We start from the raw sequence: 13,276 nt of genomic DNA on the forward strand, positions 1-13,276 counted from the left end.
TAGAAAGCAGAAAGCAGTGTGTGTTGACTCCAGGTAGGATCACTGCCTTCTCCCCAGGCCCATTCATTTCTTCTACTCTGCAAGCTCAGCTCCCTCTTTGGAGACCTTTAGTCTGGGCCTTGTGAAGTGGCCTCCAAGCTGACCTTGGACTTGTCTTCTCTCTAGTTCTGTCCTTCTGTATGTGTTTTGCCACTGTGTCTGGCTCTCCCATTTTCTTTCCCTCTCTGTGTCTGCTCAGTCCCAGAATATCTCACTGTTCTTGGCTTCAGCCAAGAGAAGTAGTGTTGAGTAGACAAGTACCTTCCAGGGCCCAGGCAACTGTACAAGCTCTGGAAAGATGGGACCTAGGGGTAGCCCCATTTCTCCTTCATATCTTGAATCTTAAAAGAAGGGAGTTCTGTGGGAAGTGCTTGGCCCAACAGAGAATTGCTTCTTGGGTGTATACTGTATGGGAGACATGCTTCTCCTGGTGTCAGGGTACATTCAGTCTGTCACCACTGAAATGTTTCACCTTGCCTTTGGAACGTGCTGTCTTTTCTGCCTAGCCCACTCTGTTCCTTTAGTGGCCTGTTCTAGGAAGTTTTTCCTAACCACACCCAACTCTGGCTGGCTCAGCATCCTCCTTGTGTGCTTCCTAGGCCTGTTAAGAGCCTTGTTGAACCATGCTGCAGATGGCTGCTGGTTGCTTTCTCCTGCTGAGATGTGAAGTTCCTAAGTACAGGGTCTTGTGCTCATCCAGGCTTTCATACAGAGCTTGGTACTGTTGGGTGGGTGCTCACTCATTGAACCATTGAATATCTGCTATGATTGGGACCCAGTCTAAGTACTGAAGGTACTGAAGCAAGGCTGCTTGCCTAAAACTGTCTGCCAAGGTGTTGAGTAGACACATGATGGAAGGAAGGTTCAGCTGAACTGTGCTTTGTGCCTGCTTCCAGCAGCCAGTATGTGGGCTGTGGAGGTAAACAGAGACAACTGTATGTGAGTGACTATGTAACTGAGTAAAGGTGCTGGCTCCTTTGAGGGGTTTCTTTCTCCATGAAGCTGAGTGCAGAAAGGACACCTGTGATTTACTGGAGTTGCCAGGGTTACAGTTGTGATGTTTTTGAACTGAGAGGCCAGAGACCTTGGACAGCTAGAAAATCTGGTCCAAGGGCTTCATTTGTCATTCCCAGGTCATTCCCCTTTGGTGTCTGTCCCTATTTCAGAAGTCAGAGGAGCCCAGGTTCTCCCACCCAACTGCTCTGCCTCAGCAGCTTCCTTCCCAGCAGCTGATGTCTAAGGATCAGGATGAGCAAGAAGAACTAGACTTCCTGTTTGACGAGGAGATGGAGCAGATGGATGGGCGGAAGAACACTTTCACTGCCTGGTCCGATGAGGACTCTGATTATGAGATTGATGATCGGGATGTCAACAAGATCCTCATTGTCACTCAAACACCACCTTATATGCGTCGGCACCCTGGGGGGGACCGCACAGGCAACCACACTTCTCGTGCCAAGATGAGTGCTGAGCTGGCCAAGGTCATTAATGACGGGCTCTTCTACTATGAGCAAGATCTATGGACTGAGAAGTTTGAGCCTGAGTATTCACAGATCAAGGTGAGGCTCAAGCTTAGCTTGAGGGCCTGGGGTTCTTGTAACATGTGGAGAAGAGAAAGGTTGGCCACATGACTTTGGGCAGGTACCTTCATTATAGCCTTTTGTCTTTGTGTATGAGAAGGTGATGGATGACTGATACTAACAGAGGAAATGTGTATGTGTGCAATGTAAACAGCATGTGGGGTGACTAACTGTCCTGTCTAACCATTCATTTTGATGTTACACAGTTGGCTAGACCCTTGTGGAAGATAAAACAAAAATTAGACTGTTATCCCTAGTCACAGATTTTATGTATATATAATATAAATATATAATATAAAGTCTTTTTAGGGATTCTTATTAGTGGAAAGTGGAGAAAAGAGAGACCCTTATGGAGACATTTCTTGTCAGCTTTTTTGGAGTGGCTGTGTTTGGTGCTTGGTGAGCCTGTGAACACGAAGTAATGTAGAGATGAAAGTGACTGGCAGTGTCCTCCCAGTTGTAGGAAAACTCAGGAAGTGTCAGGCAGTCTGCAGCACGTTCCTTGATAGCTGCTCCCCAACTGTGCAATGCCTGGGAAGAGGAGCAGGGTCAGCACTGAGTTCAGTACCCCAATGCCAAGGTACCTGGGATGGTGGTACAGACTAGAATCCTGTGTGTGGACAGGGAAACCATCCTCACCAGTTTTCTGCTAGTCTTGACTCCTGAGCCAGCCAGAGCATCTTACTGACTAACAGCTTCCCCACCTACCTCACATCTACAGCAAGAAGTCGAGAACTTCAAGAAAGTGAATATGATTAGTCGGGAGCAATTTGACACACTGACCCCTGAGCCCCCTGTGGATCCTAACCAGGAGGTTCCTCCTGGACCACCTCGGTTCCAACAAGGTGAGGGATGGGTACCTGAAGCCCAGTGTGGGTGAGAAGTATTGAGCCCTAGCCAGAGATTTCCCTGCACATTGACCCCATTCTGCCTCTACAGTTCCTACTGATGCCCTGGCCAACAAGCTGTTTGGTGCCCCTGAGCCCTCCACCATTGCCCGTTCTCTACCAACCACTGTCCCAGAGTCGCCAAACTACCGAAACGCCAGGACTCCCCGCACTCCCCGGACCCCTCAGCTCAAAGACTCTAGTCAGACATCACGGTTTTATCCAGTGGTGAAAGAAGGGCGGACCCTAGATGCCAAGGTAAGGTCCTTCAGCTGGGTGGAGTCCTGCCTGCTTTTCTGCCTTGTCTGAGCCAACAAAGGGCCAGGGTCCCCTCAGGCAGCATCCGTAGGCTGAGAGCTCACAAAGTAGACTTGAGTGTAGGCATGGCCTGCAGAGGCTGAAGGAAGGCAGACCAGATGAGAGGCCTCAGGTACATCTCCCTGCTTTTCCACCTCAACTGTGAGATAATGTAAAAATGTTTCGTAGGGTTGGGGGTACAGTTCAGTGGTATTGTTCTTGTCTGGTACACAAAGCCTTGTGTTCAACCTCCAGTTGTATCAAAATAAGAAAATGCTTTTGTAAAATGGAATGTACCACTTGTATACTAAGGGCTGCTTGATATACATCATAGTAGTAGATGTGTAGATAACAAGTTCTGGTTTCATCTTTACAGATGCCACGAAAAAGGAAGACAAGACACAGCTCGAACCCCCCCTTGGAGAGTCATGTGGGTTGGGTGATGGATTCCCGGGAGCACAGGCCCAGGACTGCTTCTATTAGGTACTGTGGCTAGGGCAGTCAGGCTGCCTGTGGGGCATATAGGGCACATGACACTCACCTACTGAATCTAAATCCATACAGCCGTGTGGGAAGTTTAGCCCAAGGCCTGAGAATTGGAAGCTTCTTTGTGTTTTGTTCTTTTTCTTTTTAGACAGGGTCTTAACTAATCAGCCCTCACCAGCCTGGAACTTAGTTATGTAGACCAGCCTGGCCTTGAGTTCATAGATCACCTGCTCACAAGATTCTGCCTCTAGTGCTGAGATTAAAGGCATGAGCTACCATGCCTGACTGTTAGTAGACTGCCACCATACCTGACTATAAAGACATGCTGTCATGACAAGACTGGGTTCCGTCCCCAGCACCACAGTATGACTCAGCCACTCAGTGTAGGGCCCAGACACGTCATTAATTTTTGCCAAATCTATTTTTAAGTAAGGTTTGGGAGTCACCAGTCTGCGTACTTGGCTTCCCAGGGATGCAGACACTAGAAATAGGTAAGGATTTAAGGAAAGTTTCATACTGTGAGTTCCTTTGGCATTGATAGATCTGTCTGTCACCCCTGGACCAGGGTCCCAAGCCCTATGAACCTCAGTGACCTCTCAGAACTCCCCCAAGGTCACCGCACAGCTGGTGGCTGGTAGGTCAGAAGGACCACTCCTGATCTTAGAGTGGGGCTACCTGGGAAGTTTGTGACTGGTGACGCCATCACTCTTGTGGCTTCCCTAGCTCCAGTCCTTCCGAAGGAACACCTGCAGTTGGCAGCTATGGCTGTACCCCGCAGTCTCTGCCCAAGTTCCAGCATCCTTCCCATGAGTTGCTCAAGGAAAATGGCTTCACACAACATGTCTACCACAAGTATCGGAGGCGCTGCCTTAATGGTAAGTAAGGGCCAGCCTAGTCCCTGGCCATTGCTTAGTGACCCACCAATGTCCCAGGGTGTAAAGGCTAGAGGGGGCAGGGCAGGGCAGGCAGCAGTTGACTTTTTCTTGACCTTGGAATAAGAAAGGGCATGGCATTGCAGAAAGAAGTACTGAAGTTCTTCGCCATTCTGGAAGCTCAGTAGGAGGGTCTTGGGTTGCAGGCCAGCCTGGCTCCGTGGTGAAACTTGTTAGACTTAGGTGAGATGGTTTTTAAATGCAAGAAGTTAAGAGACTCCAGTGCCCAGAGTGTTCTAACCCTTATCTTCACCCTCAGTGTAGGAAATGCCAGGTTTTGCTCATTTCTGGCAACATTGCTGGGTCAGCTGTTGCTGGTGTCCCAGACACGGTTTTATGGTTAGGCTGAGACTGAGCAGGGCTTTCTTAGTAAAGATTTGGGTCCAGGGTAGCTCATGGTGCTGTTGAGTGGCTCTGGAATGCAGACAACTTTTCTTTGGAAGAGGTTGTAGGAAGAGAAGGAATTGTAACAAACTTTTTTTCCTGCAAAGCCTGAATGCTTGTTCTCTGCCCCCTTGCTCTGGAAGATGGTAGAAGGAGAGGGCCTTGGTAGAGCCTCAGGTCACATGAGATACCTTAAAGGTGTAGGGTTTTGATAGGTTGGCCTGAGGATATGCAGGTCAGTCTGTTACCACTTTGTGGCTTGTACTTGCCTCAGTATTTCTTTACTCTCTGGGAGTGAGAGGTGGGTGAGGGTGTAACATACAATTCATATGATGTGTACAATACAAAATTTGAACAGTGTTGTTAGTCTTTGGAGGAAGTTGTAGTTTTCAGTTGTGGTGGTGCACTGTATTATGTCCCTCCCTGTCATTCATAGTGACCTTTCTATTATTGTGATGAGACACTGTGACCAAAGTGACTTATAGAAAGAAGAGTTTAGGCCGGGTGGTGGTGGCGCCCACCTTTATCCCAGCACTTGGGAGGCAGAGGCAGGCGGATCTTTGTGAGTTCCAGGCCAGCCTGGTCTACAGAGTGAGCTCCAGGACGGGCACCAAAACTACACAGAGAAACCCTGTCTTGAAAAAACAACAACAAACAAGTTTATTGGGGGTTTATAGTTTCAGAAGTTGAATCCATGACCATCATGCCAGGAAGCACAGGAGTAGGCAGGTAGGTATTGTGCTGAGGGCTTACATCCTTATCAGCAGGTGGAAGGCAGAAAGCGAGCAAGAAGTAACTGACTAGTATGTATGGTGATATTTTATTTGTACTGAAGTGTAATTTTAATTTTATGTTAATAAAGTTGCCCTGGGGTCAGAGCTATTAGAGCCATAGCAAGAGCGTGGTGGTTAGAAGAGCTAGGTAGATTTCTGTGTGTTCAGGGATACAGCCAGTATTGGAGACATACGCCTTTAAGACCTGGAGGGCGGTACTTACAGGCAGTGATGAGGCAGTCATGTGGTTGGGTTTACAACCAATGAGAAGGCAGAACAGAAAGACTATTTAAACACAGACAAACAGGAAGTAGCTCTCTCTCTGGGAAGCTAGGAGCACTGCAGGAGGTAAGGTTTTATCTCTGAGCTCTGACCTCTCGGCTTTCTCTTTTACATTGGCTCTGTGTTTCTTATTTTAATAAGACGATTGGTTACATCTACAAGTATGGACTTTGCAAACATCAGAGTCCATCCACAGTGACCCACTCCTCTAACAAGGGCACTCTTCCTGTCCTTCCCAAACAGTCCACCAACTAGGGACCAAGTATTCAAACGTGAGCTTATAGGGGTCATTCTCATTCAAACAGCCAGAGTCTGGGCCACATGCTCAGGTTAGGGACTCTGGCTGTTGAATGTTTCTCCACATGCTCCCAGACCTTCTCCTTACATAAGAAGGTGTAAGGTGGCACCTCTTAAGTCCTTGTTCTTGATGCTCATGTTTGTTCAGATCCTCTTTAGCTGGTTTATTGTCACATCACTATGGTAGGAGTTTGGGGTTTGGGGTTTTTTTGTTTGTTTGTTTTTTCTTTTCAAATATATTTTGAGTTAGGATCCACCTGTTTTTGAGGCAGGGTCTCACTTGAACCTGGAGCGCATAGATTTGACTATCTTGGCTGCCTGGTAAGCTCCAGGGATCTGCCTGTGCATGTGGTTCAGGTTAGCCTTTAACTTTCTGTTAGTCAAGTCTGACCTTAAACTGCTGCCTCCATCTCCCAGATGCTGTATTTTATGTATATGTGTATTTTACACACATGTATGTCGGTGTACCATGCGCATGCCTGGTGCCCTTGGAAGCCAAAAGAAGGTGTTGAATCTCTTGGAACTAGAGTTACAGATGTTGCTAGCCACCTTGTGGATGCTGGGAACCAGACCTAGGTCCTCAGCAAGAGCAGCTAATGCTTTTAACTGCTGAGCCATCTCTTGTGTGTGTGTGCTTTTATGTTAACGTGCTATACTTGTTAATACTAGTTAATTTGTTGAAGAGTGAGTTGCTTATTCTGCCTCTTCCTCAAAGTCAGTGGTTCAACCTGTGGTTCTTGGCCCTTTTGGGGGGGGTGTCGCATACCAAATATTTTCATTACAATTCATAACAATAGCAAAATTAGTTATGAAGTAGCAATGAAACCATTTTATGGTTGGGGTCATCACAACATGAGGAACTGTATTAAAGGGTCACAGCCTTAGGAAGGTTGAGAACCATTGCTCTTAAGTGGTAGCAGGTTGAGATTCAGCTAGACAGATGGCCAGGTCAGAGGCCATAACAACCTAGCAGCAAGGCCTGCAGAGTAGTTTGTTCTGAGTGAACTAAGGGCAGTCTGGCCTGACTTTCTCCTCTCCTGTCTTTCCCATCAGAGCGGAAGCGCTTGGGCATCGGCCAGTCTCAGGAGATGAACACCCTTTTCCGCTTTTGGTCCTTTTTCCTCCGAGATCACTTCAATAAAAAGATGTATGAGGAGTTCAAGCAGCTGGCACTGGAGGACGCCAAAGAAGGCTACAGGTGAGTGGGGCCAGGACTCTGTATGGCGCTTGGAGACTGGCAGGACCCCAGTGAGTCAGCTGCCAGAGCTGAAATTGGAAATGTAAAGATGCCAAGGTGTTCACACACTCCAGTTTCAGAGCTTCAAAGGTTATGTGGTTTGTGCGCCCAGCCCTCCTTCCTTTGCCACATGCTCCCTGCTCTGCTCAGTTCTGTCTTGATGTCACAAGCAGATCTGCCTGTGGGGTGCTTAGCACATAGCGTAGGCTCTTGACTTGTGCCCGAAAGCAAAGGGGGTCATCCTCCCAGCACTGGGAAACACAATGTTGTAAACGTGGTCAGTACCATTCACTGTGTTTCTTTTCTTTTTTTCTCTGTGTAGCCCTGGCTGTCTTAAAACTCACTGTGTAGACCTCAAACTTGGAGATCCCCCTGCCTCTGCCTCCCGAGTGCTGAGATTAAAGGCGTGTGCCACCACTACCCCATTCAGTGAATTTCAGTGGGAACTTTTAACAGCCTAAGCCTGTTGTAACAGTTCCAGAATTTTTCTAAACCACTTCTCTGTTCTTAGAGGTTTGTGTTTTGTTTAATAGTGCTGCTGTATGTGGGCAGACTTTCTCTGTGTCCCAATAGCCACTCAGATTTATCATGAATTACAAATGCTCAGCCAATAGCTCAAGCTTGTTACTAGCTAACTCTTACATTTTACATTAACCCACATTTCTTATCTACCTTCTGCCACATGGTGGTACCTTCTTTCAACACGTTCATCTTGCTTCTCTCTGTCACTGCTCACAACTCCCAAGACTCGGCCCTTCTTCCTCCCAGCATCCTCTGTGTTTTGCTGTCCCGCCTGTACCTCCTGCCTAGCCACTGGCCAGTCAGCTCTTTTATTAAACCAATCAGAAAGCACCTTGGCAAAGACACATCTTCACAGTGTAAAAAAAAAAGACTCTTCCATAACAGCTGTGATCAGTTGTATGTGCCTGTAACATAGGATCTGTATTTTCCTTGATAACACATTCCTAGTGGTGAACTTTCTGACTAAGGTAAATGAACAAACCTGCTGATTGGTGTGGGTCAGAGAGCTGGCACAGGGATAGGCACCTTTTCCTGTGAACAGAACAGATAGACAGGAAATAATTTTGGCTTCATGGGCTGTAAGGTCTGTCAGGGCTACAGCAATAGTTAGACACAGAGAGAGCAAACAGGTCAGTGTGAGGGCAGAATCGGCTGAGCCCTGGCTCTTCGGGGCTGGTGTTAGTGCTGCTGGTGGGTTTTCTGTGGGCCTGCCGTGTTTCCGGTGTAGGATAGTTCACTGTCATAACGGTTCCAGAGTTTCTTTGCTAGGCCAGCCAAGTGTGTGTCTGTGTGTGTGTGTGTGTGTGTGTGTGTGTGTGTGTGTGTGTGTGCGTGTGCGTGCGCGTGCGTGTGCGTGCGCGTCCATCCGTCTGTCCGAGCCCCGTGTCCTAGTGGGCATCGGGTCGAGCTCACCAGCTTCTGCCCTCCACAGATACGGTTTGGAGTGCCTTTTTCGATATTACAGTTATGGTCTGGAGAAGAAGTTCCGACTGGATATATTCAAGGATTTCCAGGAGGAGACTGTGAAGGACTATGAGGCTGGTAAGAGTCTGTTCGAGCTGCAGGAGCCCTCCTGGGCCTGGTTATATTAGGCCCCACCTCTCTCCCTTCATCTCAGCCCAGCTTCTCACACTCTCCCCTTTCTTTACAGGCCAGCTGTATGGATTAGAGAAGTTCTGGGCCTTCTTGAAATATTCCAAAGCCAAAAATTTGGACATTGACCCCAAACTGCAAGAATACCTCGGCAAATTCCGACGTCTAGAAGACTTCCGAGTGGACGTGAGTGAAAGCCTCTCTCCTGACTCCTAGTTGTCCTGTAAAGAGCAGCGTCCCTCTCCTGTATGTGAAGTGGTGTGAGAGTGTGGACACGGTGCTCACTAGAGTTGTGGGTTCCCAGCCGCCTCCCTCCTGCTGTCCTCTCACCCACTGCCCAGGCCCACTGCTGCTAGTTTGTGTCAGGATCAGGACCAACTGCCTGATAAACGTACTTGTTCCTTCCGGAAAAGATCCGAAACTTGCAAATTAATGTCCGATTCTCCATTGTCTGAAGTAGTGTCTGGACAGTGACATCCTGTGGCGAGTCTAGGTATTGCTTCCGAGTGTATCAAAGGCTGCCTTTAAAGTCAGTTTAATTGACTCATCATTGTGTCTGTGCTAAGATAGTCTATGGTGCTAGCAGTATACCTCAGTGGTAAGGTACATGTTTAACTAGTCAAGACCCTGTGTTTGATGACCATCACCAAAGAAGACAGAAAAGGCTTTAACCACAAAGTTTATGATGTAGCAATCTTTGTTGTCCTCTTGAACTTTTAGCAGAAAGTGGTAGGTATAAGTAAGTAGCAGCAGTGGTCCTCAGTTATTTTAAAACTGATACTGCTTGCAGTGCCCAGACTGGTGAGCCAACTCTTCTGGCCACTCTGAACCTCTAGAATTATCATCAGTGTACAGATGTGTAAATTGGGTTTGTTTACACATCCTCTTGGGGAGGAGAGTGTGTGCAGAGAACCTGTAGGTAGCTGGGTAGACTAGTTAAGGTGAACCAGTGGCTTGATCCTAGTACATGGAAAGTACTTTTGGTGGCCTTAGTAGGGCAGACTGAATCACAGTCTTCATTGTTGGCTTTTGGGCCTAGTTAGGGCTGGAGTAAGACAGTCCAGTGTATGTGGCCCTATGGAGCCAATACATGCACCATGATATATACCACATACCACAGGTCATTTCCTAAGTAAGAGACCCCTTCATAGAAGGGGAAAAAAAACTGTAGGATTAAAACCTGATCTTTAGGATATAGACCTAAATGTAAGAGGTCTTTGACAAGTTACTTTTATGTGTTTGGTCAGTTACCTTATTTTTGGTAGTGTCAACATGAAAGGTCAGGATGGACCCTACTTCATTTGTAGAGCAAACCATTGTCTACATTTGGAGGTGGAAAGGAGGCCTCTGATTGGTCCTGGAAAGTGGTGTGGTTAGTGCTCTCTGACCACTTGTGACTCCTCTATTACAGCCCCCCATGGGCGAGGAAGGCATCCACAAGCGACACCCAGTGGTGGCAGGAGGCAGCGGTGAGGGCAGGAAGCGGTGCCCTTCCCAGTCTTCCAGCAGACCTGCCACTGGGATCTGCCAACCCCCTACGACACCTACTGGCCAGGCCACTCGGGAAGATGCCAAATGGACAAGCCAGCACTCGGACACACTGACTTTGGGAAAGTGATACGCCCAGAAGCCCCCTGGGGTTTGGGATAGAAGGGGTGGGGTGGGCGAGGATCCATGGAGGTGCCCAGTCCCAGGAGAATGGACAGAGAAGGGACAGGCCTGAAGTTAACTAGGATGGCTCTTTGCACTAAGTAGCGGTGTACACCATTTGGGCTATTAGTGGTGCCCCTGGGCAGGAGCCTCCAAGTACCCCTCCCCCTCCTGTCTCCATGACTTCCATCTTAACTTCTAAGGGGGGAGGGGAAGGGGGGAGATTTTTATATATATATATATATATATATATATACATATACATATATATATATCAAGTTTTAAATTATTGATAGTTTGTCTGGATTACCAAAATCACTCTTCAGCCCTTCTTGCGGCTGTTAGGCCGACCCGTCTCCCCGCCTCCGCTCCCCTCCAGCCAACTATGCAGCCCACCAGAAGGCTCTGGCGGTGCCCGTGGGCCCCAGAAGCACCAGCCCCTCGATCAACTGGGGTTTGCCATCACCGTGTCCCTGCTGTTCCACATACCCTTCTGCCACCTCTGGGGGACGGAAACCAAAGGATCTCAGAATAGGGGTTGGGGAGTTTCAGCCTCTCCTACCCTCCCCCTCTCCCCAGCCCAGAGACGCTGCTCACACCAGAAGAGACTATTGAAAGATGATTCATTTTATTTTTTTTCTCTGACCTTTCCATCCTTGGGAAAACAGAAAACAAAAACAAAAAACAACCACAACAACAACAAAAAAAAAAGGAAAAAAAGAAAGAAAAAAAAAAAAGACAAAATCGACCACTAAAAAATGACAAAAAAAAAAAATCAGAACCCACCTAATTCATAGAAAGTGACGTCTTTTCCCCCTCCTTGGAATTTTTCTTCTGTTCTGTTTTTGGAAATAATATTTTTTTAAAAGTTGCCTTATTGTGGAGCGGGAACCTGAACTAATGCCCAAATGCCTGTTTTCCTCCTCGAGCCTCCGAAGAGCTCCGCCTGCCTGGGATGCCCCTGGGCTTGGACTAACTAGAACTTTCCTCGGGACTGAGTTGCATGTACAGGGCCTCCCGCCTGGAGGCCAGAGAGTTGGGGGCAGCTCGCTCAGAGCTGTGCCAGGACACCTGCTGCCGTCTGACCGTCGTCTCCAGCTGACATAGTCGTCGTCTGTGTCTGCACACCGCTGCCACTGTCCTTGTTCTGCTTGCTCCGTCTCACCAAGCCACCCTGCCCTGCCCTCGGAACCCCAAGGCCAAGTTTGCTTCAGACTGTTGTAAACAGAGTTGTTCTTGTCTGGCACACACTTGTCCTCAGCCCGATTGTCTCCCCAACCCCAGAGCAAGGAGGTGAACACCTACTGATGGCCACAGCTTAGATCTGTGTCTGACCTTAAAGACCTTTGACCTCAAGGAGGTTTGTCTCACAAGGTGGAGAAAAGTGCCATTCTTCAAGGGTCTGATGTGGTCTTCCCATCTTAATACTCCCACCCCCTGCAAGCCATCTCTACCCACCCTTTCACTGACCCTGCCTGGGATCAAGGGGTGAGAGGAACCCAGGGCTGGGGGATCCTGCCGTTTGGTGAAGCCCTGTGGCAGGAAGGTATATGTGGACATAGAGTATACCTGACTTCTCTTCCTAAGCCACCGTCTGCTTGAGCTGCCCTGCACATGCTAGAGGACTGGCTGGAGGCTGCTGTCACCTCGAGTCGGGGAGGGTGGGGAAGGACTGAGCATACAGGCTGGGGAGACTGAATGCTCACCTCCACACTGGAACCCGGGCAGTGCAAGGGGGTGTTTTCTTCTTGCTCAGTTACTGAAATTTGTGTGGCCCTTCTCATCACTGAGTTCCTCTGTTGTCCCAAAGGCCGGGACTAGGACACAGCATCCCAGGCTGGCTTGCCCTCTGTCTTTGGGTACCTTGTTGTTTTTAACTTGTGCCCTGCCCCAGTCCCAGTGCTTAGTGTGTGCAAATCCCATGTCAGCTCCTGTGACTCAGTTGTCTCCAATGATACAGGAATAGGATCTGCTGATGGGATCTGAGGCCTTCCCGAAGTCCGGTACCTGCCCTATGGTGTACCTTCACCAATAGTGGGCTCCCTTCCCTTCCCTTCCTTTCCCCTTCCTGTCCCCATCAGCCCTGTCCTGTGTCCAGCACCACAGAACCTCAGGGCTTTGAGGCCCCGGGGGAGGGAAGGTTGTTCCCATCTAGACTAGTAAGGCTAGGTTCGCCATTCTCTCCCTGATCCTCTCAGGTCCCCTGAGGGAGGAAGCCCTTTTGGGACAGGAAGGCAAGACTATCATCTCAATACAGGCTGAGGAGGGGTGGGAGTGTGTGTGTGTGTGTGTGTGTGTGTGTGTGTGTGTGTGTGTGTGTGTATTGTGACATGTTAGGAGTTGATGTTGCAGAGTAGTTTACATCTTCACCTTCTGAAGACACTTGAATTTAGGACCGATGTATCTGTGACAAGTATGCCAGGAGTGGCAGGGGCCACCAGAGCAAGCCACTTCCCCATCACCATCTTCCCACGGGATCCAAGACCTGAGACAGAGACAGCCTGCCAACTGAACCGCCTTCATCCTCTGCCTGCACAGGGTTGGTCATCGGCCTGGGCCCAGCGAGGGGCAGACTGTGTTTTGCCCTTGAGCTTCAAGGCAAATGCGCTACTCACAGAGAAGGCTGCCTGGCCCTGCTCCAGCCTGGACCCCAGGTTCAGACAGAGGTGCTGAGCCCACGTCATATTGTTAAATGTTTGTGTTCTGTTGCTCTTTCCCACTCCTTTTTGATGACATTTAGAAAAGAAAGCAAGCTGCTTGGAAGGTCTGGAAGCAAGGGAAAGGGCATGAAGACAAGGCTAATGGTGGAGTGTATCAG

At 48.7% G+C, this 13,276-nt stretch overlaps 1 protein-coding gene across 2 annotated transcripts in view; it reads left to right on the forward strand.

Annotated features, from left to right (window-relative positions):
• Larp1 (La ribonucleoprotein 1, translational regulator) overlaps positions 1-11,153 on the forward strand; it is a 56,421-nt gene extending 45,268 nt beyond the window's left edge. Inside the window, exons 11-19 of one of the 2 annotated variants that reach the window (XM_037201246.1) lie at positions 1,173-1,598; positions 2,341-2,464; positions 2,559-2,764; positions 3,180-3,286; positions 4,013-4,164; positions 7,011-7,155; positions 8,648-8,757; positions 8,867-8,994; positions 10,220-11,153. In XM_037201246.1, the coding sequence (XP_037057141.1) occupies positions 1,173-1,598; positions 2,341-2,464; positions 2,559-2,764; positions 3,180-3,286; positions 4,013-4,164; positions 7,011-7,155; positions 8,648-8,757; positions 8,867-8,994; positions 10,220-10,426 (1,605 nt within the window). In that variant the 3' untranslated portion in view covers positions 10,427-11,153. The remainder of the gene's footprint in view (positions 1-1,172; positions 1,599-2,340; positions 2,465-2,558; positions 2,765-3,179; positions 3,287-4,012; positions 4,165-7,010; positions 7,156-8,647; positions 8,758-8,866; positions 8,995-10,219) is intronic. The other variant, XM_028880057.2, reaches the window with a different exon arrangement.
• Positions 11,154-13,276: the final 2,123 nt, after the last annotated feature.

This window comes from Peromyscus leucopus, chromosome 8b, assembly GCF_004664715.2.
Source record: "Peromyscus leucopus breed LL Stock chromosome 8b, UCI_PerLeu_2.1, whole genome shotgun sequence".
Taxonomy (NCBI): domain Eukaryota; kingdom Metazoa; phylum Chordata; class Mammalia; order Rodentia; family Cricetidae; genus Peromyscus; species Peromyscus leucopus.